The sequence below is a fragment of the Mustela lutreola genome, chromosome 9, assembly GCF_030435805.1.
Source record: "Mustela lutreola isolate mMusLut2 chromosome 9, mMusLut2.pri, whole genome shotgun sequence".
In the NCBI taxonomy this organism is placed as follows: domain Eukaryota; kingdom Metazoa; phylum Chordata; class Mammalia; order Carnivora; family Mustelidae; genus Mustela; species Mustela lutreola.
The window spans coordinates 127,093,304-127,116,105 of NC_081298.1; the positions used below are offsets into that span (position 1 = coordinate 127,093,304).

The following is a 22,802-nucleotide window of genomic DNA, read 5'->3' on the forward strand; positions in this document are numbered from 1 at the left end:
GGGGAGAAGGGCACTGAGCTAGGAAGCCTGTTTTCATTCCCCCCTGTTCCACCTAACTGTGTCACCTTGAGCAAATCACTTGGAAAATAGGGAAAAACAAGAACCAAATATAAAAAGTCTGTCTCTATGCCTTCCCAACCTCTCTATCCACTTCTTTTTTTCATCACTCTCTTGACTGCTGGAGAGAGAATGACTACAAGTATCTCATGGACCCTTTCTTTTCATGAAACGCAAGAAAACACTGAAATCCGGGCCACTGAGGCCTCCCTTTGGAGAGCAGCCTCCCTTTCACACTTCCTAAGACAAGGCTTTGCACTAAGCAAGACTCAGTAACAATCTCCCAACCAGCATCGGCGTGACTTCCCTTTGCTGCAGGCAACTGCCCAGAAGATTCTTTCTTTATAATCTTTCTATGAATGATTTAGGAGTAAGTGCCATCTCTGTTTGCATCTGGAGGAATAAAACCATAACAGAGAAAGGAAAAAGCTGTGGGGTATCCAAAAATAACACCCAGATATGTTGGCTTCCCAGTTCACCTCTCTGTACCCATCAGTTCTTCCTGGATCTGTTTCATACAGCAGAGGCAGACTAGGACCCCCAATGTCCAGATAGCTGAGATCAGTTATGAAACTGTTCCAGAGTAAAGGCAGAGAGGTGGTCCAGCAGGACTAGGGTTCCTAGCCCCCCCTCGCCCCAGTTCTCATGGGCCCGGTCCTAACTCCTTCCCCACTGCAGGTGCCCTGCAGTCACGTGCTCTTGTCAAGTGATCTGCAGTGCCAGCCTGCACACTCTGCAGAAAAGAACAGGGGGGAAACAGAAAGAAAGAAAATAGGGCTTTCTCCTGGGAACCTCACAGCCTCCCAGCTTATAAAAGCTTGTTACCTCCTGGCTTATTCACCTTGCTACCTTCCTGCAGAGTCCCCACTGTCCGGCAGAACATGCTCTCAGACCAGCCCCCACCCCCACCTTTGGTGCATCCAAGAGAAATCATACTCGCCGAGGGGGATCTGCTGATGTCTCCACCTGGTTCAAAAATGCAGATGTGTGACCACAGGACAGGAAAGGATACTGGTGGTAGGGCCGAATCTTTCTCTCTCTCTCTCTCTCTCTCTAAATAGTGAGGCCCACTGACTGCGGAGCCTTTGTACTATGCTCAGCTTCCTCTGCCTACACCAAACTTTGTGACTCATGGTCTGTGTGCAGAGTGAGGCAGCTGAGAGGGCCTCAGCAGCGGCGTGAAATCGGGAACTTGCTCTTCTCCCAACGCTCTCCCCCCAGGTGCCACCTGAGCCCCTACCTGGCAGCAGGGGTAGGAGGCGAGCACAGCTCCAGTGTTTTGGCTGATCCTAAATAGCTGTCAGAACCCCGGACCTGCGTCCTGATGGACTTATGTCCATCGGGATCATCTCTCTCTCTTACACACACACACACACACACACACACACACCTCAGTTCATAGCATCTGAGCCTCTCTATAAGGCCGTTGATTCCTAGACTGGTCTGGGTCTCCAGTGTTCCATTGCTCTCTTTTCTTCACCCACAATGCCTCCAAACCAGAGAAATGCCTGGCAAATTTTAAAAGCGGAACTGTGCATCAGGAGGGTCTGGCTAACTGTTGCACATCAGTTGAGGGGATGGTTGGGGAAGGGAGGAAGAGATGTCGAGGGTGGGGGGTGGTGACAGCCAGAAGGTGGCCGACTCCCCAGAAGGTGCGCTGTACCCTCAGCAGCGTCTCCTCCCTTCATCACTGAGAAGGGCTAATCTGGAAGTTAGGGAACCTGGGACCCGCGGGCGGCAGGGGTGGACAGAGGCCACGTCCCTCCAGGGGCGGCAACAAGAAGCTCCCAGGACTGGCTCGCGCCCCAGCCCTCTGCACCGGCGCCGCCCCCCTCATCCTCGGAGCCCCGCACAAGGTAGGCAGCGAGCTCTCCCCGCAATCCCAGGCCGGCTTCCCGCATAAAACTCCCCAGCGCAACCCGCTTTTGTTAATTCTGCAAATGCTGTCACACGGCCACCTCCACCAACGCTCCCTGCCTGCTCGGCTCCAGGGGAGACCCGCACTCCCCACCACGCAGCCGCTCGAGTCACTCCAGCCCCCCCGCCCCCTGACGGACCACCGCCCACCCGCCCCACGCCCGCGCACTACCGGCCCGAAGGACTTCCGAGGACCCCAGGGTCCCCGGCCTCAAGCATCTTTGTCCTCTCAGCGCAGCCGCGAGCGCACAGGGCGACAGAAAGAGCCCGGCTGGGTACCGAGTCCGCGCCCCCTGGCCTCGCCGGGCCCCGCAGGGGGACAATGGTCCGCGCCCCGCAAGTTTGCGAGCCCCGAGGCAGAGCCCTCCTTACCGTACATCTCCGCGGGGCGAGCGCCTCCTGGGAGGCCGCGTCGCCGTGTCGCCTGCAGCCAGCCCCGGCGGCGCCTGCCTTTCATTCACAGCCTGGGCGGCGGATGGCGGCTGCCGGCGGAGGCCGGGGCGGGGCGGGAGCTGGAGCGAGGGCGGGACGCGGAAGGGCCGGAGCCGGGAGCCCCGCGCCCATTCAGCCGCCCAGACAGAGCGCGGCCGGCCTGCGCTCGGGTTGCCGGGCAGGGCCGCGCCGGGAGGGGAGGAGGCTATGCTAATGAGACGTCCCTCCCCCTTGCTCGGCCACTGCCAGGCCGCCCCGACCCCCGGCCCCGCCCCGCCGCGCCCCGCCCCAGGCAAATTCCCGCCCTCCGCCTGGCGAGGCCCCAGCAGTCTCCCCAGAAACCCCAACCCCAAGGTGCGCCCTTCCCAGCCTGTCGCTCCCAGGTCCTGGGCCGCGCGTTTTCCAGCTGCAGCGTTCTTCGGGGGAGTCGCCCACCCAAATTCCCTGCCCCTGTCGGAATGCGCAGGCCGACAGCGGATATCGCCGCTAACCCTTGCGCCCAGAGGGTCAGCAGGGGCTCCCGAAGCTGCAGGTGTACCCCTCCCCACCCCCACCCCGATCTGTCCAGGATGCTTAGGCTGAGCCTGGGGAGGCAAGTTAGAGGGACTAACTCTCCTTCCTTCCTTGGTTCCCTCAGCGAAGCCCCATTTCCTAATTAAGAACTCCGATGTGGCCCTCCTAGTCAGCTTCTGGCTACCAAAGAGCGTCCATCCTGCGCCAGGTACGCGGGAAACGGACCCCACCCCACCCAACCCCTAAGTGCTGCAGGGGATTATGCCCCTTGCATAATTCACACTTTTTGCGCCCAGGATCCTCTCTACTTGTGCTCCAGGCTGACTTCACCCTATGTGAGAAGCAGACGGTAGACAGAAGGCTCCCGCCCCACACCCTCATGACATCTTCTGGCCTAGCTGGTGGCTTCCCTAAGGCGTCTCCATCCAGCTTCCTCGGCCTCTCACGCATTCACCTGGCCTTCCTTCCAGCATCTATTCCTTAGTTTCTCCTCTTATCCCATGGTTGAGGTTTTTGTCCCTAACATATTCTACAAGTAGGAGTGAAGGAGGTAACAACCTTAAAGATGGTGTGATGTCTCCCATTGTACAGAAGAGGAAACGGAGGCGGCTAATTTGTGTTCTTCCTAGATACCGAGCTGTGTGTCTGCAGGCCAGTCATCTACCCTCTCTGAACCTCAGCTTCCTGCAGAACTATTGGTAAGTTTATATAAAACCTACGTGAAAGTACACAGTGGGCACTCACACAGTTATTTACTTTCTTTCCTTCCTCCCCCAGGGCAGGGAACAGAACCGGAGGGTGGCTGGACTCTTGGAACAGTGCTCTCTCCGTTGTACCCCAAACTCACGTTCCCTATTTCTGTCTGGCCTCACCATCTCCTTCTACTTTCTTGCTGTTTCCAGGTTTTGCTCTAGCTCCTTTACCTCTTTACCTCTCTTAGCAGCACATGTGAGCACTGGAGGCCCCCCTGGAAACCCTGGGAGGGTTCCTGAATTTCACATTTAGTCCTGACCCTCCGATGACTTACAAAGAAGCTGTATCTCTATTCTCTAGTTTTAGGAAGTCAGGTAGCTTTGAGATCTGCTAAGAGTCACACCTGAACCAGTGTAGAAGGGAGAATTTGGAGTCAAGCTTGGTCTGAACACTGGGAGATACTCCCAGCCCACAGTTCTGTTCAACGCAAAATATTAAACACTGGTGCCCTCAGCATGGTGGCTGATGCACTATCTATCTTCATGGAGTGAAATGTCTGGCAGGTGCTACTCCTGTATGAGGAAGTTGGGTGGAGGCACAGTCTTTTGGCTCACAGTTTTTTTTTTTTTCTTTTTTAAAATTATATCTATGTATTAGAGAGAAAGAGAGCGAGCATGGTGGAGCACAGGTGCATGAGCAGGAGGAGGAGGACAGAGAAGGAGAGGGAGAGGGACAAGCGGATTCCCCACTGAGCACGGGGCCTGATGCGAGGCTCCATCTCACGACCCTGAGATCATGACCTGAGCCGAAATCAAGAGTCAGGTGCTTAAATGACTGCACCATCCAGGTGCCCCTGGTTCACAATTTAAATGTAAGGGCAGAAACCAAGAGTCCCAATAGCCAGGACAGTGTGCCCATGAAAAGACATCAAGCAGCTATCAGCTATTTAGGTGAACTGTGGTAAGGAGGAAAAGTGAGAATTCAGATTTCAGTCCTACCTAGGTTCTTTCTGTATCTGCAGAAACCCAAAACATGGTGATGAGTATGGCAGGAAGGAAAGTAGAGAAGAAATAGCATTTATGGTGTGTGTATTATGCTTTGGGCCACTTTACATAGTTTATCTCAGCCAACACTCCCAGCAACCTTGAAAGGTCAACAGTGCTACTCCCATTCTGCAGCCGGGAAACTGAGGCCCAGAGAGGTGAGATGACTCTAGTAAATATCAAGCAGGGATTCAAGCCCAGGACACTCTGCCCTCCAGGAACAGTTTTCCGACCACACTGTAACGCCTTGCAGTCCACACTGATGCACACAAGACAACTGCATTTTGAATTGAGTAGTTCTCCACAGTCCAAAGGCCATGCCCCCTTCCTTCTCTTTTACCTGTTTTTGCTCTCCTTCCTCATCTGTATTTCACTCTCCCGTTATTCGGGTTTGGAGGGTGGGGTGGAGAGGGTCTTAAGCTATCCAGACCAAAGCAGGTGCTCTTATTTTCACCCCTTCTAAGCTATCAGCGGTGGACCCTTGAGGCATCAGCTGTGCCAGAGCCCAGAGGTGTCTTGGCACCTGGTCGGCCAGGCTGGAGGAACTGAGCCTAAGGAAAAGTTATTCTCCGTTTGCCAGAGAGCACCCTGGGGAACACGATCACTCCGGGCAATGTGCTTGGCTGCAACAGCTCAATGATCCCTTCAATGGGCACCACAATTTCCAGAGTTTCTGTATGGACCAAAGGCCAGATTTCCCTGCACTTCAGAGAAAGGAGGGCTTAGAAGTGGGAGGCAGTCCACAAGCATGGCATAAAAAGCTGGACTCTCACTTGCATCCTGGGCTCTGGCATCACACCACGCCTGTCCCTTCAGTCCAGGAGCCTGGTCTGTGATGTTCCAGCCCTACACAGCCACACCAGTCTCCTCTGTGTCTGTCCAGGAGCCTCTAATTGCCCCACCAGCCACACAGCTACAGCAGCTCTTGCTCTGGGCACCAGCCTTAAGCGGTCAATGGCTTTAAAGGGCCTTCCAGAGAGGGATAAAACGGAAGAGGACGACAGCTCCGGGTGATAGCGCTCCTGAGAAAAGAAATGATCCGGCCTGGAGAAGGGTCCAGGGAGAACCAGAGGGAGGGTGTGCCCCTAAAGTTGTCACGTAGCTGATTAGCTGTGAAGCCTGAAATAGAACTCAGGATTCCAGACTCCGGGCCTGGTGACTTGAACCTTTGGCACTTCTCCCTTGAAGCAGGTACCTTGACCTACTTCTCAGGAGCCTCAGGGAAAGAACAGCCTATAAAAACAATACCCAAGTTTAGGAGCAGGTGGGTATCCTAGGACCGAAGAATGCATCTCCACAACACAGAAAACAGCCCAGAGCCGGGTCAGTAGGACGTGCTCTTGGCCAGGTTCCTGGAAGCTGCCTTGGGCTGCAGGAGGGACACACGGGGACAGAGCTGCCTGCTGCCGTGAGATCACAGCCTGTGCAACAGAAGGCTGCTGCAGACAGATTTCACCTCTAAACCAGATTTTGCCAGAGAGTGAGTGAAGTGAGGTATCGATTATTGACATTTCAAGGTTTAAAAATATTAAGCAAATTCTCCTGGTCACTGTCCTCTTCACTGGTTTCGGTTCCTCTCGTGTTTACCCCCCAGAACAGAGTCAGCTTCCCTTCATTAGGTGCTGCTGTCTGTGGTCTCTGGAGAAGAGGCTCCCTTCCCATGTGAAGTTCAAATCCATGTTCACTTGCTTCTAGTAGAAAGTTCAGGAATTACCATGCCCTTTGCCCCCACTCTTCTGTCCTTTCACTCTGTCCTTGTTCCCAGCTGTCAGGAGCCACCTGTTCGCCACTCATCACCTCCCATCTCCAGCCTGTGCGATGCTTGCTTCCACTGGGACACACTGAAAGACTTGAAGGCCCATGGCGCCATGTTTGTCCATTGAAAGACACGGTTTAGAAGAAGGAAGAACATGGGAGGTGAATGGCTGGTCAGACGGATCATCTCAGAAGGTCAGATCTGGCTTTCCAGACCTTGGCTAAGGAGACCAGCATGATACTGCACCCAGAAGGAACAGGTTTGCCCACGGCCTGGCCAACCCGGTCAAAGCGGGGTTTAAGTGAACTTGGAGAAGGGAGAAAAACCTGACCACTAGGAATATAGGAAGGACGTGTGATGCTGAACTCAAAGCCTGGGAAAATGGCACCAGTGGAGGCAGAGCCCTGGGACTTCAGTGAGGCCAGATGCCAACTCTCCAAGGACGTTGGAGCCTGGTGACTTGAACCCTTGGCACTTCTCCCTGGCCTGCCTGAGCCATACCCAGACTTCCCAGCCTTGTCTATTCACAGCCTCATGGTGGCTTTGGAGAGCACCTCTCCTTTTCTCCCATAAGATGCCCAGTCTTTGGTGGCCGTGAAGTTGGAAATCCCTGGCTATGCCCATTTCCCCCTCCCTGGGCTCCGCTTGGCTACAGGACCCCTCTTTGATACTCAGCCCCATTCTCAGCTTCTAAATCTCTAAAGTCCTAAATCTCTGAATCTCTAAAAGTGCTCACTTTTCCAGCTCAAGGATGACAGCTCAGTTCAGTTCCATGACAGAATGCTCAGCCACTCCCAAGGGAAAATAATGAAGAAGCTCGCACATCTTTATACCAACATGCATATAACCAAGGAAGTCAATTTGATTTTGAACCCATTCGTATCTTACGTCTGTTAGCTTAGGACTCCGTTGTGCTCTAATTTATGGGACATACATTTACTGAGAGCATACTCCATGCAAGAGACTTTGTTAGAGAGTCTAAGAGAGAGAGAGAACTAAGAACACTCCTGCCATCCAGAAAAATCAGGTCTAGTAGGAAAGGTAAGTCAAGACATTAAAAAATGGCATATCAGAAGAAGGATCAAAATAGAGTGTCAGGACTCTGAAAACTAAAATGTTGCTTAAAGGAATTAAAGAAGACACAAATGAATGAGAGATATTGTATTTATGGCTTAAAAAATTTAATATGAATGTTAAAATGTCCACAGTGTCCAAGACAATCTTTAGATTCAATGCAAGCCCTATCAAAATTCCAACAGCATTTTTTTCAGAAATGGAAAACAAATCCTAAAATTCACATGGAACCACAAGGATTCTGAATAGTCAAAGCAATCCTGAGAAAGCAGAATAAATTGGAGGCATCACACTTCCTGAGTTCAAGCCATATTACAAAGTAATGGTAATCAAAACAGTATGGTACGGGCACAAAGATAGGCATATAAACCAATGGAATAAAATGAAGAGCCCAGAAATAATCCCTCACATCCACAGTCAAATGACTTTCAACAAGGATGCCAAAACCATTCAGTGGGAAAAGTCAGCTTCTTCAACAAATGGTCCTGGGAAAATTGGGTATCTGCATGCAAAAGAGAGAAGTTAAACACTTATTTTATACCAAACACAAAGATTGACTTTAAATGGATTAAAGACTTATACATAAGACCTGAAACTTTGAAACTCCTAGAAGAAAGCATACTTAAAGAGCTTTTTGACATTGATCTTAGCAATAATTCTTTCGATATGACAACAAAAGCATAAGTAAGCAAAGCAAAAATAAACAAATGGGACTACATCAAACTAAAAAGCTTTTATACAACAAAGGTAACAATAAACAAAATGAAAGGGCAGCTTATGAAATGGGAGAAAATAATTACAAACCATGTTCCTGGTATGGGGTTGATATCTAAAATACATAAGGAACTCATATGACTCAACATCAAAAGAAGGAAGAACCTGAGATGAAAATGAGCAAAGGATTTGAATAGATGTTTCTCCAAAGAAGACATTCAAATGGTCAGCAGGTATATGAAGGGACGCTCACATCACTAATCATCAGAGAAATACAAATCAAAACCACAATGAGATACCACTTCATGTCTGTTACCTAAAAGGCAAGAGATAACAAGTGTTGGTGAGTGTGTGGAGAAAAGGGAACCCTTGTGCACTGTTGGTGAGAATGTATTCTACAGTAAATATGGAAAACAGCATGAACAATTAAAAATAGAACTACCATATAACCCAGCAACCCCACTCCTGGATATGTATCCAAGGGAAATGAAATAGATATCTATTTTTTTAAAGATTTTATTTATTTATTTGACCGAGAGAGAGGGCACAAGTAGGCAGAGTGATAGGCAGAGGGAGGAGAAGTCAGCTTCCTGCCGAGAGCCCTACACAGGGCTCAACCCCAGGACCCTGTGATCATGACCTGAGCAGAAGGCAGACGCTCAACCAATTGAGCCACCCAAGCAACCCCTGAAGTCAATATCTTGAAGACATGTCTGCACTCCCATGCTCAATTGGAGCATTATTCACAACAGCCAAGATACGGAAACAACCTAAGTGGCCATCAGCATATTGTTTGGTAGGAGAGATCACCGGTACTTCCACACGGCCCTATTTACATAATAGACCTTCCTCCACAGGTGAGGAACCCATTTCTGTGATTATGCCAAGCTATGAGAATGTGTAGTCCAACTCTGTACTCAAGAGCTGAGGGAATAACTATGGGATGGACTCCAGGGTTCTAGGGCCCACTGTGAAGTAGATTCTGACCAAAATTCCACTTATGACCTGATTCTAGTAGACCTTCACTCCAACCAGTGGGCAAGAGAGATATGAAATGTTTTGAAGAATTAGTGTTAGGCCAAAGTCATTGCCCAGTAATCCCTAAGTGATCCTTTTTTTGTGGCCACAATCCCCTTTGGGAAAGGGTAGAACTACACACCGTCTATACTTGTGGTGGCACGGCAGTGTTGTTCCTCAAATGCACCCAGGCTTTCCCTTTATTCATGAAGTCTTGGGTCTAGCAATTTGATGTGAGGCTGCCACTCTATTGTAAAGACTTGAGCCAAACATTTTTCCAGCAGACCAGGTGTTTGGTTTTCAAATTTTCAAATTATTTATATAAAAATTTTTAAGTCAAATGGGATCCTAGTGGTTGATTATTTATTTTAGTATAAAAAAAATCCTGGAAGGCCTGAAGCTTCTGATTATCATACTCGCCTTGCTGCCCAAGATGCAAATCACGTCCCTGTATCACTAGCAATTAACTGTCATCTTTGGCCTTTGCTGAGCCAGGATCTGTCCATGGTGTTTGAAATAAAGGAAGGGGAGTTGCAGGGGGAGGGTCCCTTTCAGCGGTAGCCTAACACAGCCATTCTTGGCCTACTTAGGATAGCCATTAAACCGCTCTCAAAGATTTCCTTCATGAGCATTTTCTGGGCCACCTTGGGGACATAGAAAGAGGATATGAAAAATGCCCTCGGATATTTCTACCCTTCAGTGCCTTTGAAGTCCTTCCTCAACCTTACACTATCTTGGCTTCACTTAACATTGTTCTCTAGTGTGACTAGGTTTTAGGCAGCCCACCAAGAAAATAAGGAGAAACACTTCCAACTACTCAAATTAGTATGTTAAATTCAAATTTCTAGAAAATGGATCCACGTCTATAAATTCTAGCTGAATCTAAAATGTTGGTTATCTTCCTTAAAAAAAAAAAAAAAAAACCACAAAAAACAAAAAAACAAAACAAAACAAAACCCCAAACTGTTCCCATGTGTGTTTCCCACCATATTCATATAAATTAAGAAAAGTTGGTGTGTGTGTGTGTGTGTGTGTGTGTGTGTGTGTGTATGTGCAACTTGCCCACAGTGAGCGCTGATCATTAACTCCTGGGTTCTACTTTATAATTGGCCCCCCTGGGCATGCTGGTACCTAATTCTAGTTATATGTTTGGAGATAACGAGGAGTGAAGGTGGTAGAGTAGGGAAGGATAATTGGCTTCTCTTTGCAAGGTAACTCCCTTAGATGCTTCTTCATGTAAAATAATAATAGCCTCATTAGATAGAAAGGCAGATCCTGTTAGGACTGGTGGAGGCTCAGTGAGGTTTGAGGGCGGAATAGGATTTCCTAAGCTCTTCATATTCTTGCATATTTTCCCATTTTAGTGCTTGAGGTATACCAGTTTGCTGATCAATGCCCCAACTTTGATGTCAGAGATCTAGGGAGGCTGTCAATTCCACTGACTTTGTAATTTGGCAACTCTTGGAGTGTAGCTTTGAGTTATCTCTGTCCTGTGGCTGTAAGAAATGAGTTTTTTTTTCATGCAGTCTCAGAAAATTTGTATTACAGTCTGAGAATTTAAGAACTTGAGTTGGCGACTTATTTTCTTTTAGGCAAATTCAACACAACGGAAGTCATAGCATTCTGTAGTCCTGTAATTCCTTTTGACATTGCTGTAGTTTGGCAGGATCAAATAGTTGGTTCTAACAAACAGCGATCAGGGGCATTATTTACCTTTTAATTTTTTCCAGCCACTGGATGTCATGTATACTAATGATATTTACTTTTCTTAGTCTTAAGTAACTAGGTAGCAGATTCTGTCTTCTACCAATTTCCCCAAGGTTCTGTTGCTGGCAACGATCTCCCAGCACCAGTTTCTTTGAACTAGTCAAGGTTCTTGGTCTACATAGCATAAACTAACTCTGGCTAGCTTAAGCAGAAAAGAAATTCATTAGAATAGTAGAGAGTCAATAGGAAGCCCAAGATCAAAACCCAGCCAGAAACCAAGAGAGACTGGGAATCCAAATGCCTTCAGGATCACACCACTAAAATAAGGCCACCATGGCTGACCCCACCACCACTGGCTACGTGCTGCTGCCACTTTTAGTGTCTCTGACAAAGGATGCTCATTCCTTTTCATCTGTTCTTTCAAATCCATACTGCAGTAACAAAGACCTACCACCTTCTGTATCTTCACAATATTCAAAATCTTGAACAGTAGCGTCTGTTTCACTGGTTGTAGACTGCACGCTTAGTTGGTATGTGGAGAACAAGGAGAGCTGTTCTGCTTGGTTTCTGTAGTGGAAGGTGGAACCTTGTTTCCTACAGATGTTGGATTCCCTCACATGAGAAGTGTGTTTGGATGCTAGGTGGTCCCATTCCACTCCCCCCAGAAAAAGTCTACTATGGTCTTTAAACTGAAAAGATTTAGAACAAACATCAAAAAGACAAAGCGTAAGGTAGGCAAAAGTTGTTTATTAGAATTAATTATTTTAACAAATAAAAATCTCCATGTCTAGATAAATTTCTTTCTAAGATGTTAGAAAGTCTTGGAAAAGGGATTGCAAAGTAACTATCAATAAACTTTAAAAATTCATGAGAAACTAGAAAGGAATTGAAATTGAAATGACCTTGTATGAAGGAAAATTGTGGATTCTGCTAATTACCAGATTCATGTTAAATGCTGACAATTAATAGAATCACTTGGTTAAACAGGGTTGCTTGTTGTGAATACCTAGAAAATGATTAAGGGAACACTTGGAGCCAGTATGAATTTATGAAGGATCAGTCATAGTAACCATCTTTATTTCCTTTTTGAATCAACTGACCAATCATTCAATCTGTTAATCCATTAATTGGTTTTTGACCATCAGTAGACAAAATGAAAATGTTTTAAGTACTGTGTCTTTAAAAGGTGAAAAATACCATTATTTGCTTTTACTATAAAAAGAAACCATGGTAATTATGGAAAAGTAGATAGAATTTTCTAGTGAAATGAACTCCAACGATTACCCGTACTTCCTCCCCACTAAAATTACATTAAAGGACTAAGAACGATAAGAATCTGCAAGGAAATGGAGATGAGGAGAAGAGATAACAGGACCATAGAGGACAGCACGTTTTTGGAAGATCGAAGTAAGGAAAGTAGATGTATGGCACTGACTTGGCAGAACAAAGAGATGGAAAACAAGTGCCCACAAAGGAGATGCCAATGAAAACAAGGCGATGTGGACAGCAGAACTCCAGGAATTCTCAGGATCACAGGCACTAAGAGCCAGATGTAGGGAGTGGAGCTGAAAACGGGAGAACTGGATAGGACTCCTGTCCATTCACATTTCTCATCATGTTTTAGTGGGTTGCTTTTAAATATAAACTGAAAGCCAAAGATCCTCAGATCCTTAAGAAAAGCATCTAACAGGGGCACCTGGGTGGCTCAGTGGGTTAAGCCTCTGCCTTTGGCTCGGGTCATGATCCCAGGGTCCTGGGATCGAGCCCCACGTCGGGCTCTCTGCTCTGCAGGGAGCCTGCTTCCTCCTCTCTCTCTGCCTGCCTCTCTGCCTACTTGTGATCTCTGTCAGATAAATAAAGAAAAAATCTTTAAAAAAAAAAAAAAGCATCTAACATGAAAGATAGAGAACAAAACACAAAACAGGAAAAAGGACTTGCAGGACATAGAGACAGTGTAGGTAGTAGAAGAAAACTTTACATTTAATATCCCCAGAGAAGGAAGAGAAAATATGGCACCAATGAAAGAGGACTTCCATTTTACACTACTTTTGTAGAGCCTTTTCCATTTATTATATGGGGCAAGAGGCAGCCAAATGGATAGACCTCCCATTAACATGGACACTCCGGATTTTTGTTTTGTTTTGTTTATATATTGTAATTTTAGAAATGGATTAACAAAGTATTAAAGGGCTCTAGAGTTAAAGTTTTAAAATTAATATTTAAATTTATTTGTTATTGAAGTAAACTTGACGCACAATGTTGCATTAGTTTCAGGTGTAAAACATAGTGATTCCACAACTCTATACATTATGCTAGGCTTGCCACAATTGTAGCATCTGTTACCGTACATAGAATGTTGGATTTAAGGGACAGAAATTAACACTAGATAACTGAAACAAAAATGCAAATCATTAGAAGGTTATGTGTAGCTCATCGATTCAAGGGCAGAGGTGAAAAATCAGAATCAGAATGGGCAGGAACCAGGGCAGCTCTGGGCTCCCAGGAGCAGGAATGTTGTATTAACCAGCTGGAGGAGGGCATGACTGTTGTGGTGCATCAGTTCCAACTTTTTGTTTTTAAAGTGCTAGGAGAGAGAACCCACTTGTCCTAAGTTGGATCAGGGGTTTACCCTCTGGCTAGGGAAGCAAAAGGAAAATTATTAGTTTTACTAAAAGTCCATCAGTGGAGAAAGGGAAATCTCCTCCTGGATGTCCAAATGACATTATCAGAAGAGGGTATGAAAACGAGGGAGCAAAGCCAGCAAATTTCTATAGTATCTATGGCTCAAAATAAGTTTAGAAACCATGAGTCTGCAGAATTATAATTTTTTTACATTGACAATAATCCATTGGAAGTACGTATTCCATCAATTACCTCTTATGGGACATCAAAATAGTTTTCTATTTTTTGCTTTTATAAGTATACCTCGACAAACATCGTTAGACCCTAGTTTTTACAGGCTTCTTTATTAAGAAGTGGTAATCTAGAATCCTTATGGACCAGAGATTTCTAGGCTGGATGATGTTGTGTGAAGAATGCTGTTGGTCCATTAGATGTTAACTTGCAGAGACTTTACTAATGCTACATGGATTTTGCCTTTGGCCTCTTTCTGTTCAACAACTTTGTGGACGATTTAGATAAGCCATTAAAAAAATGGACTTAAAAAATTTGCAGACACCATAGATCTAAGAATGGTAACCAATATGGCACAATGTCATCAAACTTCAGAATGACCCTTATGAACTGAAATACCAGGTCTAAGCCAACAAAATTAAACCTAATAGGAACAAATGTAAAAGTTCTGCATTTTTTTTTAAACAATTCTTCAGAGACAGGAAAGGTAAGTGCTATTTGGACAGAAATTCATACAGAAAGGCATGAAGGTTTTACTAAATGCAAGGTTGATATGGTTCAACAGTATGATATCCAAAACCAGTGTGATCTTAGAATGTATTAAAATAAGTAAAATATCTAGGGGCGCCTGGGTGGCTCAGTGGGTTAAGCCTCTGCCTTCGTCTTAGGTCATGATTTCAGGGTCCTAGGATCAAGCTCTGCATCAGGCTCTCTGCACAGTGGGGAGCCTGCTTCCCCCACTCTCTTTGCCTGCCTCTCTGCCTATTGTGATCTCTGTCAAATAAATAAATAAAAATCTTTAAAAATAAGTAAAATATCTAGAACTTAAATGCTAGCCTCCTGTACCTTTTGCTCTGCTCAGACTAGAATGCTGGTTACACTTTATTTATTTATTTTTTTAAGATTTCATTTATTTGAGAGAGAGAGAGAGAGAGAGTGAGTTAGAGAGCACAGGTTGGGGGAGTGGCAGAGGGACAAGCAGACTCACTACTGAGCAGGGAGCCCAACATGAAGTTCAATCCCTGGGTGCTGGGGTGATGATCTGAGCCAAAGGCAGACACTTAACCGACCTAGCCACCTAGGTGCTCCACTGACTGGTTACACTTTGAAAACGAGATAGTAATAAACTGGAGAGCATGCAGGGAAAGGCATCTAGTAGCTATAATGATAATTTACTTAGCACTTACGGTGTGCCAAGCACCATGTCAAAAACATTAAAAAAAAAAAAAACCTTATGAGGCAGGTATAATTTTACAGATGGGGAAACTGAGTCAAGGGATGCTCAATAACTTGCTCAATGTCACACAGTTAGTAAGTGAGAAATCAGAGACTGGAACCCAGGAGTCCAACCTGGGAGACTGCTGTCACCCGTCATGCACACTGCTATTTTGTGAAGCAAAACAGGTGGCCCCACCACATAAGTGTGATTTAAAAGACTCTAAGCCGATCGTCTGCAGGGAAATATCTCACTGGCTAGCTGGACCAAACAAATAAGCCAGTAATGCAGTTGGTCTTGGTCTTTAAATCTAGAGATCTTAATATGTTGCAGATTGAAAGTTCAGCTAAGAAAAGATTTTGATAAAAGGAAGAATTGTTCAAGGGTGCTAGACAGTGGAATTCATTCATTCAACAGCTTGAATTGAGTGCTGCATTGAGAGCTACAATGTACTTGGCAGTGGGGTAGGCCTGATAATATAATGATGAAAAAGACTAATGCGTCTTTGCTCTGGCAGCTTCACATTCAATTGAGGGTTGAAAATAACAGCCGATGCTTGAACAGCACAGGTCTGAAGTATTCGGATCCACTTATATGTGGATATTGCTCAATAAATACAGTTTGCTATTGTAAATATCTTTTCTTTTATTTTTAAAAAAGATTTTATTTATTTATTCGACAGAGAGAGAGAGATCACAAGTAGGCAGAGAAGCAGGCAGAGAGAGAGGGGAAGTAGGCTTCCTGCTGAGCAGAGGGCCCGATGCAGGGCTCGATTCCAGGACCCTGAGATCATGACCTGAGCCGAAGGCAGAGGCTTAACTGACAGAGCCCCCCAGGCGCCCCAGATGCTTACATTTCAAAAAGAAAGTCCATTATAAATATTAAGCAAATAATGGTATGTATGGCCTCGTATTCAGAGAGCTATTTATGGATAGAATGAAGAATTGCTGGATGTACCCCATTGCCTATGGGGTCAGCCCTGCCAGTGACAACCCTGTCCTGCCGCAATCCCCCCCGCACCCCCCGCTTCCTGCCCGACTCTTTCTTTACACAGTGTTTGCCCTGAGTCTTACCCTCCTTTGTTTTATCCTTGAAATTTCTCACTCTGCCTGTGTGTGAACAGCTCTCTATCACCATGTCCTCAATATAGGCATTCCCAGACTTAGGATGATTCAGCTTAGGAGTTTTTGACTTCACAATGGGGTGAAAGCAATGTGCATTCAGTAGAAACCATCCCTCAAATTTTGAATTTGGATCTCTTCCCCGGGCTGGCGCTGTGCAGGACAACCCTCTCTCATGATGCTGGGCAGGGAGCACAGCACCCAGCCAGCCTGTGACCGTGAGAGTGAACCGTCCACACACAAACCATGCTTCTGCACCCGCACGACCATTCTGTTCATTTTCAGCGCAGTCTTCAGTGAGTTACATGAGATGGTCCACACTTGAGTATAAAGTAGGCTCTGGGTTAGATGATTTGGCCCAGCTATAGGCTAGTGGAACTGTTCTGAGCACATGGAAGGGGGGTGCGGTTTTGCAGGTGAAGTGAATGAAATGCATTTTCGACTCATGGTATTTTCAGCTGATGAAGTGTTTCTCAAGATGGAATCCCACCGTAAGTTGAGGAAGATCATACCAGCTTTTGCAGTCCCGTAATTCAGGCAGTTGATAATGCCTTTCAGAGCTCTTAACCGAACATTTTCAAACAAATGTGTGTATCCTTTTATCTTTAAGTTTTAGAGTACGCCTTCTTCGAAACACAGTGGTAGACCATCTCCACACTCCTTCTCTTCCCCTCCGCCACTCCCATTCCCAAACCACCATGCTCCCCAGCCCCTCCAGCTTCGAGTGGATTCTCATCCCGGGTCATATTATTTACGCCTCAGCAGAATCAGAGTGGAGAGCTCGAGGACCCACTGAGGTCCAAGTGCTCGCAGCCGAGCAGAATGACTGCGTTGGAGAATGTGGCTTGGCGGCCATGAAGCAGCTCCCTCCTCATGGCTTCTGGGGACCAAGCACACATCCACACATCACAAGGACGGTGCAGGCGGTGCTGGACACAGGTGTAATGCACAACAGAGACTCCAGAGACACAACACACACACGGACTGAGCTCTGCCAGAAACAGCCATAAAGATAATCTTCTGTGTGGAGCTGGGAGCTGTCTCACACCTCTAGCCCCAAGCCGGGGTAGTGTGCAATGCCTGTTTCGGGCCCAGGATAATGGAAGGGGGCAGCAGTGTCATTGCAGTGATCTGGAGCAAGCATGACTGAGGCAAAGAGACACAAAGAGACACACCATCCTTGCCCATTTCTCCCTGTGACCCCCCACCCCCACCCCTCCCAGGCAACTCTGGGAATAGTCAGTTCTGGTTCCTTCACCCCATAGCTTAAGGGACAGCCAGAGATTTAATTCTGGGATATCACAGTGATCATTTGGGAACAGAGTGAAGATAACAATGTCCCTGGGGACTAGCCGCCCAGCTCTCAGTCATGGCCCCCAGAGAGGAGGCTGTGTTCCCAGGGTATGCCAGGCCTCACTTCAACCTTGAGCCAAAGCTATTTTCTCCTCTTGTTGTGGGACCAGAGGATTCAGGTGTTAGGAATTGCAGGGATGATAAGGAGGTCTCCAAGGGCAATAGAAATCACTGGAAAAGAAACTGTGAGCAAATCCTGTTACAGTTTCTTCTTAATGTCTATTAATACATCATATTAAATAATGTAACTGAACGAAGTTTAAAAAGGAAAGACCACAGAATGTGAAAACGATTTGTGACAAATATAACTCGTGGGAGCTTACATTCTTAAAAAATTTAGATCTAATAAAAATTTTTATGGCTACTCTTTATCTTCTCTGTGGCAATTGGTCAGTGTGTAAAAGGATAAGAATAGACAATTTTATACACAGGCAAATAGAAACTGTGGGCTAAACCACTGACAGAAATGAGAGAAATACAAATCAAACAGCTTATACGTTCTATTATATACTTACAAGTCTAGCAAAAATGAAACAATAAAGCCAGCATCATTGAGACTCAGGTAAAGAATCCAAAAGGTAAACAAAGTATTTGCACAATGACACATTCACAGATTACTTATGATGCCAAAAGTAGTTTAAAAACAACCCCTAAAAATGTCAGAGTAAGGTATTTGAGCAAACTGTGGCATAATCAATAAAATGGAATATTATGTAGCCATTAAAAATAATAAGCATGATGGCCATAGAAGTGTACATATTTGGAAAATTGCAAGAATACAGGGTGTCTGTAGGCAATAATTTCAGGTGAATGTATATATTCTAATGAGGGTTTAAAGTGTTTCAGAGAGATGTACTTGGTTTATGGAATTTCCTTTTCTATAAAGTGCATAATCAAAATATATGCATTTATAGACAGATGGCATGTAAAAAAGGGGATGGAGAGTAATTTCTTCTTTCTCCTTGTTTCCCAGAGAAACCATGAAGATGAATTAAGTGATTTGAACTTCTTGGCTCAAAATACTACATGCTTAGATGAGTGAATGGTTTAGGGTCTTCCTTGGAAAAAATAAACCATATCCATCTGTCAACTGTTAGGATGTTTTAAAATTAATTTAATGACATTAGAAAGTGCTCACGATTAATACTGGTTTTGTTTTTTGTTTTTTGTTTTTTTAAGTTCTAGAATGTATCCCCCTCAGGGCACCTGGGTAGCTCAGTGGGTTGAGGCCTCTGCCTTCAGCTCAGATCCTGATCCCAGGGTCCTGGGATCGAGCCCCGCATTGGGCTCTCTCTGCTCAGCAGGGAGCCTGCTTCCTCCTCTCTCTGCCTGCCTCTCTGCCTGCTTGTGATCTGTCTGTCAAATAAATAAAATCTTTAAAAAAAAAATAGATGTATCCCCCTCACATGTCTCTCCCACTCCTCTGTCTCTCTCACACACACACACACACACACACACACACACACACATATACACAATACATTAAAATTAAACTTTATTATTTGGCATTAGTAAGAAAGGAGAAGGAATCTCCAAGGTATTTACCATATGTGTGTATCTCCACGCCTCGTCTATTTAATTCATTTCCTTTCTCCCTTCAATTGGTTGTCCCCTGTTATGCATTCACTCTACTCATACCCCCTACAAATCCCATCACTGCTGTTCAGAGGTGGTGATAGAGTATCATAGACTGAGAAATTCTGTATCTTTCCCTTGTCTTTTCTTTATCCTGGTATTCTCTGGTATTGAATTGATAGTATAACAGGTCAGTCTTATATCAGAACAAGAAAAAATGAGCCAAGAGTTGTCACCATTTGGAAAATATCTTACAAGAAAACAGTGAATCTTTGGGGCACCTGCGTGGCTCAGTCAGTTAAGCATCTGTCTTCGGCTCAGGTCATGATCTTAGGGTCCTGGGATCCAGCCCCATGTCACTCTCCCTGCTCAGCGGGTAACCTACTTCTCCCTCTCCCTCAGCCCCTCCCCCTTCTTGCGCTCACTCTCTCTCAAATAAATAAACAAAATCTTTTTTAAAATGCAGTCCTTAATGAATGCAAACCAAATTAAAAAAGAAAACAGTAAATCTTTTTATTATATGAGATACAAACAATGTTAAAGAAACATTTGAATATTTCATTAACATATTTTAACATTTTAATATATCAGTTATTTCATTCTCAAGTATATAATGTGTTTCATCATAATAAGGTTTCAAAATGACATCCCATTCTTGTAAAATTCTGAAAAAGACATTGCAGAATGGTGATCTGTCCCATTCCCCCACATACACACACATACACCGTGTATGGTCTAGATACAAAAGAGCACCCATACATACCATACATCATATATGCCAAAGCTTCCATATATAACATATTTGCATATATATATATACATTATGCATTTGATGTAGCCACTTGTAACTAGGTTGAAGATATCAAGACCCTTTACTCCTCAGTTCTCCAGCATCACCTAAGTATGAAGACATTCTCTTACGTGGGAATGATACCATTGTCACACTTAGAAAGCTGTTACCTCATATTTAGTTCATGTTCAACTTTCCCAAATTGTCCCCAAAATGTCTTTTATAGCTGTTTCAAGTTTTTGATCAAAGATCTCAGGAAGGGTTCCATATGCATGTGGTTGTTGGCTCTCCTTAACCTCTTTCCATTTAGAACATTCCCCTCACATTTTGTATTTCTGTTTCCCATATACTACATTATTTAAGAGTTCCAGCCATTTTTCTTAGAAAAGCTCCCACATTCTGGATTTGTCTGTTTCTTAAAGCTTGAATTCAGATTAAACATCTTTGGAAAGAACACGAGAGAAGAGAAGTTATGTGACTCTTACTGCCTCACAGCAGAAGGCACAGAACTTTGGATTGTTCCACTGTGCTTGAGTTTGACCTCGAGATTAAGGGGACGGCTGCCAGATCTTTCCATTGGAAAGGCACGGATTTTCCTTTGTGATTAATAATCCAATGAATGATTCTTTAAGACCATATGAACATTTTAACATCGGTGGATAATCATAATCCTTGCTTGAATTGGGATTGCAAAAAAGTGATTTTGCTACTTCCCCTATGTTATTAAGGGGCATTCTCTGTAAAGACGTTCTCCTCGTATCTTACATACCCACAGCCGTGTTCTGACGATTCTTCCTGCCTCCAGTCTGGCTCACTCCGCTCCATCTGCTGCCGGGAGCAGCACGCTCAATTGCAAATCTGGACACATCATGCCCTGTTTAGAATCCTTCAGGGATAAACTCAAATCTGTGGGCTTGGCACAGGGCTCTGTGATCTGTCTCCAGCCTCCCTCTCGAGCTCCGCCCCTCCCTGCACCCCACCTGTACACCATTCAAGTTATCTATACTTCTTCAAACACAGTACCCTACCTTGTGACCCTGGTCTCCTGCACACGCTAGTCCCTCTGTTTTGCAAGACTCTTTCCTATCCTACAACATCTCTCTGACCCCCACTTGTTTTTCAAACTTCAGCTCATGCATCAGCTCCTTAAACCCTAGAGTTAAATAGGTGCCCTTTGGGGGAGTCTCATGGCGCCTATGCCCGCATCTACCATTGCACTTGTGACCCCACATTGAAAATGTTTCCTGGTTTGCTTGTCTTTCCCACCTGATTGTAAGGTCCTTGTGAGAAGAAATTTGTCTTTTACCTCCGTACAACAGACATCTAGCACGATGTCTGGCGTTCAGTAAGCACTCAGAAAATAGTTTCTAATGAAATAATTCATGTTTCCTTAAATTATTAAATAATGTGATCAGTTTCAGAACAACTAGATTATATGTGAAGGACAAAAAAGCATGTCTTAAAAATCTCTGTATTATTCACACATCTCATCCTATTCCTTGCTAATTTGAATTAAATTTTCAGAAAGTATGCTGACCCTTATAAAAGTGTATCAATACATTACTTTTTATCAGCCTGGCGCATTTTCCTTTTGAGAATTGCTCCTCCTCTACTTCACAGGATGGCTGATCTCTTGCCTGGTCTTCCCATGCACGGTGGACCCACAATGTGAACTGGCCATTAAAGGATTTCATCCTTCTGACTATTTGGTTCTCTTGGCCCAAGACAAGTCTATCAGAGTCATCCTGGGGACTTTTGAAGGATCTACTGAGGAAGACATGAAGGGAAAACAACGTAATGTCAATTGCTGCCAGAGGCCATCTTTGTTACAAGATGGGGAGAACCTGCCTGGCTGGGAAGCCAACTCCAGAGCAAACAAGTCAACAATGGGAGGACAGAACCAATGACATTATTTAAACCTCTAAACCCACTCACATCTGCAGAGTCATGGTTAGGACAACCTGATGCACGAGTCAGCAAATCCTGTCCTTCTTGCCTTTTAAGTCGACAAAATCCCGACAAACATACAAGATCTGATCCCGTGACATTCCACATTTGGTCAAGCAGGTACACTGAGATAAAGTACGAGAATTAAGCCTCCATTTAATCCTTTCTTGATTTGGGGGAAATTAGGTAGAAACTCTGTATTAGTGAGGTTTCTCCAGAGGGGCCAAAAACCCAACAGGGGTGTGTGTGTGTGTGTGTGTGTGTATACCAATACACACATACATACATATCCTGTTGTGTTTTGGTTCCCCCCCACCCAAAAAAAAAGCAGCCAAGGCAACATGTCACAAATGGTAATGGTTGGCCTACATCTTCATTATTTCTGTTCCAGATGATTGATTTCTTCCTCATCGTAACTGGTACACTGCATCTATTTGCTTCTAGGGCCAACGGTAATCTACTCTGCTTCTGGTAGCTCTTGATTTCTAGGGGATTTAAGGAGTCCAGGATAAGGAGCAGGGCTATCTCAAGACACAGAGGTGTGGACATTCACTCAAGGACCTGACTTTTTTTTTAAAGATTTTATTTATTTATTTGACAGAGATCACAAGTAGGCAGAGAGGCAGGCAGAGAGGTGAGGGAGGCAGACTCCTTGCTGAGCAGAGATCCCGATGCGGGGCTCCATCCCAGAGCCACCCAGGCGCCCCTCAAGGACCTGTTGAGTTAAAAATGCTAAATGCATTTCAGGAAACCGTCCCTGGAGACATTTCCTAGCTTTCACCTTACGTGTCTGGGAAATTTCACGGTGAGGCCTGAGAGAAGGTGAGAGAGGTGGGCCTTCTCTAAGGTAGCCAGCAGAGCTCGTTGGCCATAAGAGGAGGAAGGAGGAGAATGTTGGTTTAAAGAAGAATCCCTCACATCAGGCCAACTGGGTACCCTGTGTGGCTATTTTAAGAGGTTGGGGAAATACCCAGGATCTTTAGGAAGAGCATTTTCATGACTTTAATTTGAATTAGCTTAATTA

General features: G+C 45.1%; 1 protein-coding gene and 1 long non-coding RNA gene across 4 annotated transcripts in view; one reads left to right on the forward strand and one right to left on the reverse strand.

Moving 5' to 3' along the window:
- The window catches only part of EFR3B (EFR3 homolog B), an 89,166-nt gene extending 86,577 nt beyond the window's left edge, over positions 1-2,589 (reverse strand). For all 3 annotated transcript variants that reach the window (XM_059132474.1, XM_059132473.1, XM_059132472.1), the window contains exon 1: positions 2,347-2,589. In XM_059132474.1, coding sequence (XP_058988457.1) covers positions 2,347-2,431 — 85 coding nt within the window. In that variant the 5' untranslated portion in view covers positions 2,432-2,589. The remainder of the gene's footprint in view (positions 1-2,346) is intronic.
- Positions 1,785-21,986, forward strand: LOC131807289 (uncharacterized). Its single transcript, XR_009344379.1, has 3 exons — positions 1,785-1,913; positions 3,549-3,617; positions 21,452-21,986. It is a non-coding gene; the product is annotated as an uncharacterized LOC131807289 (long non-coding RNA).
- The last annotated feature ends 816 nt before the right edge of the window (positions 21,987-22,802 follow it).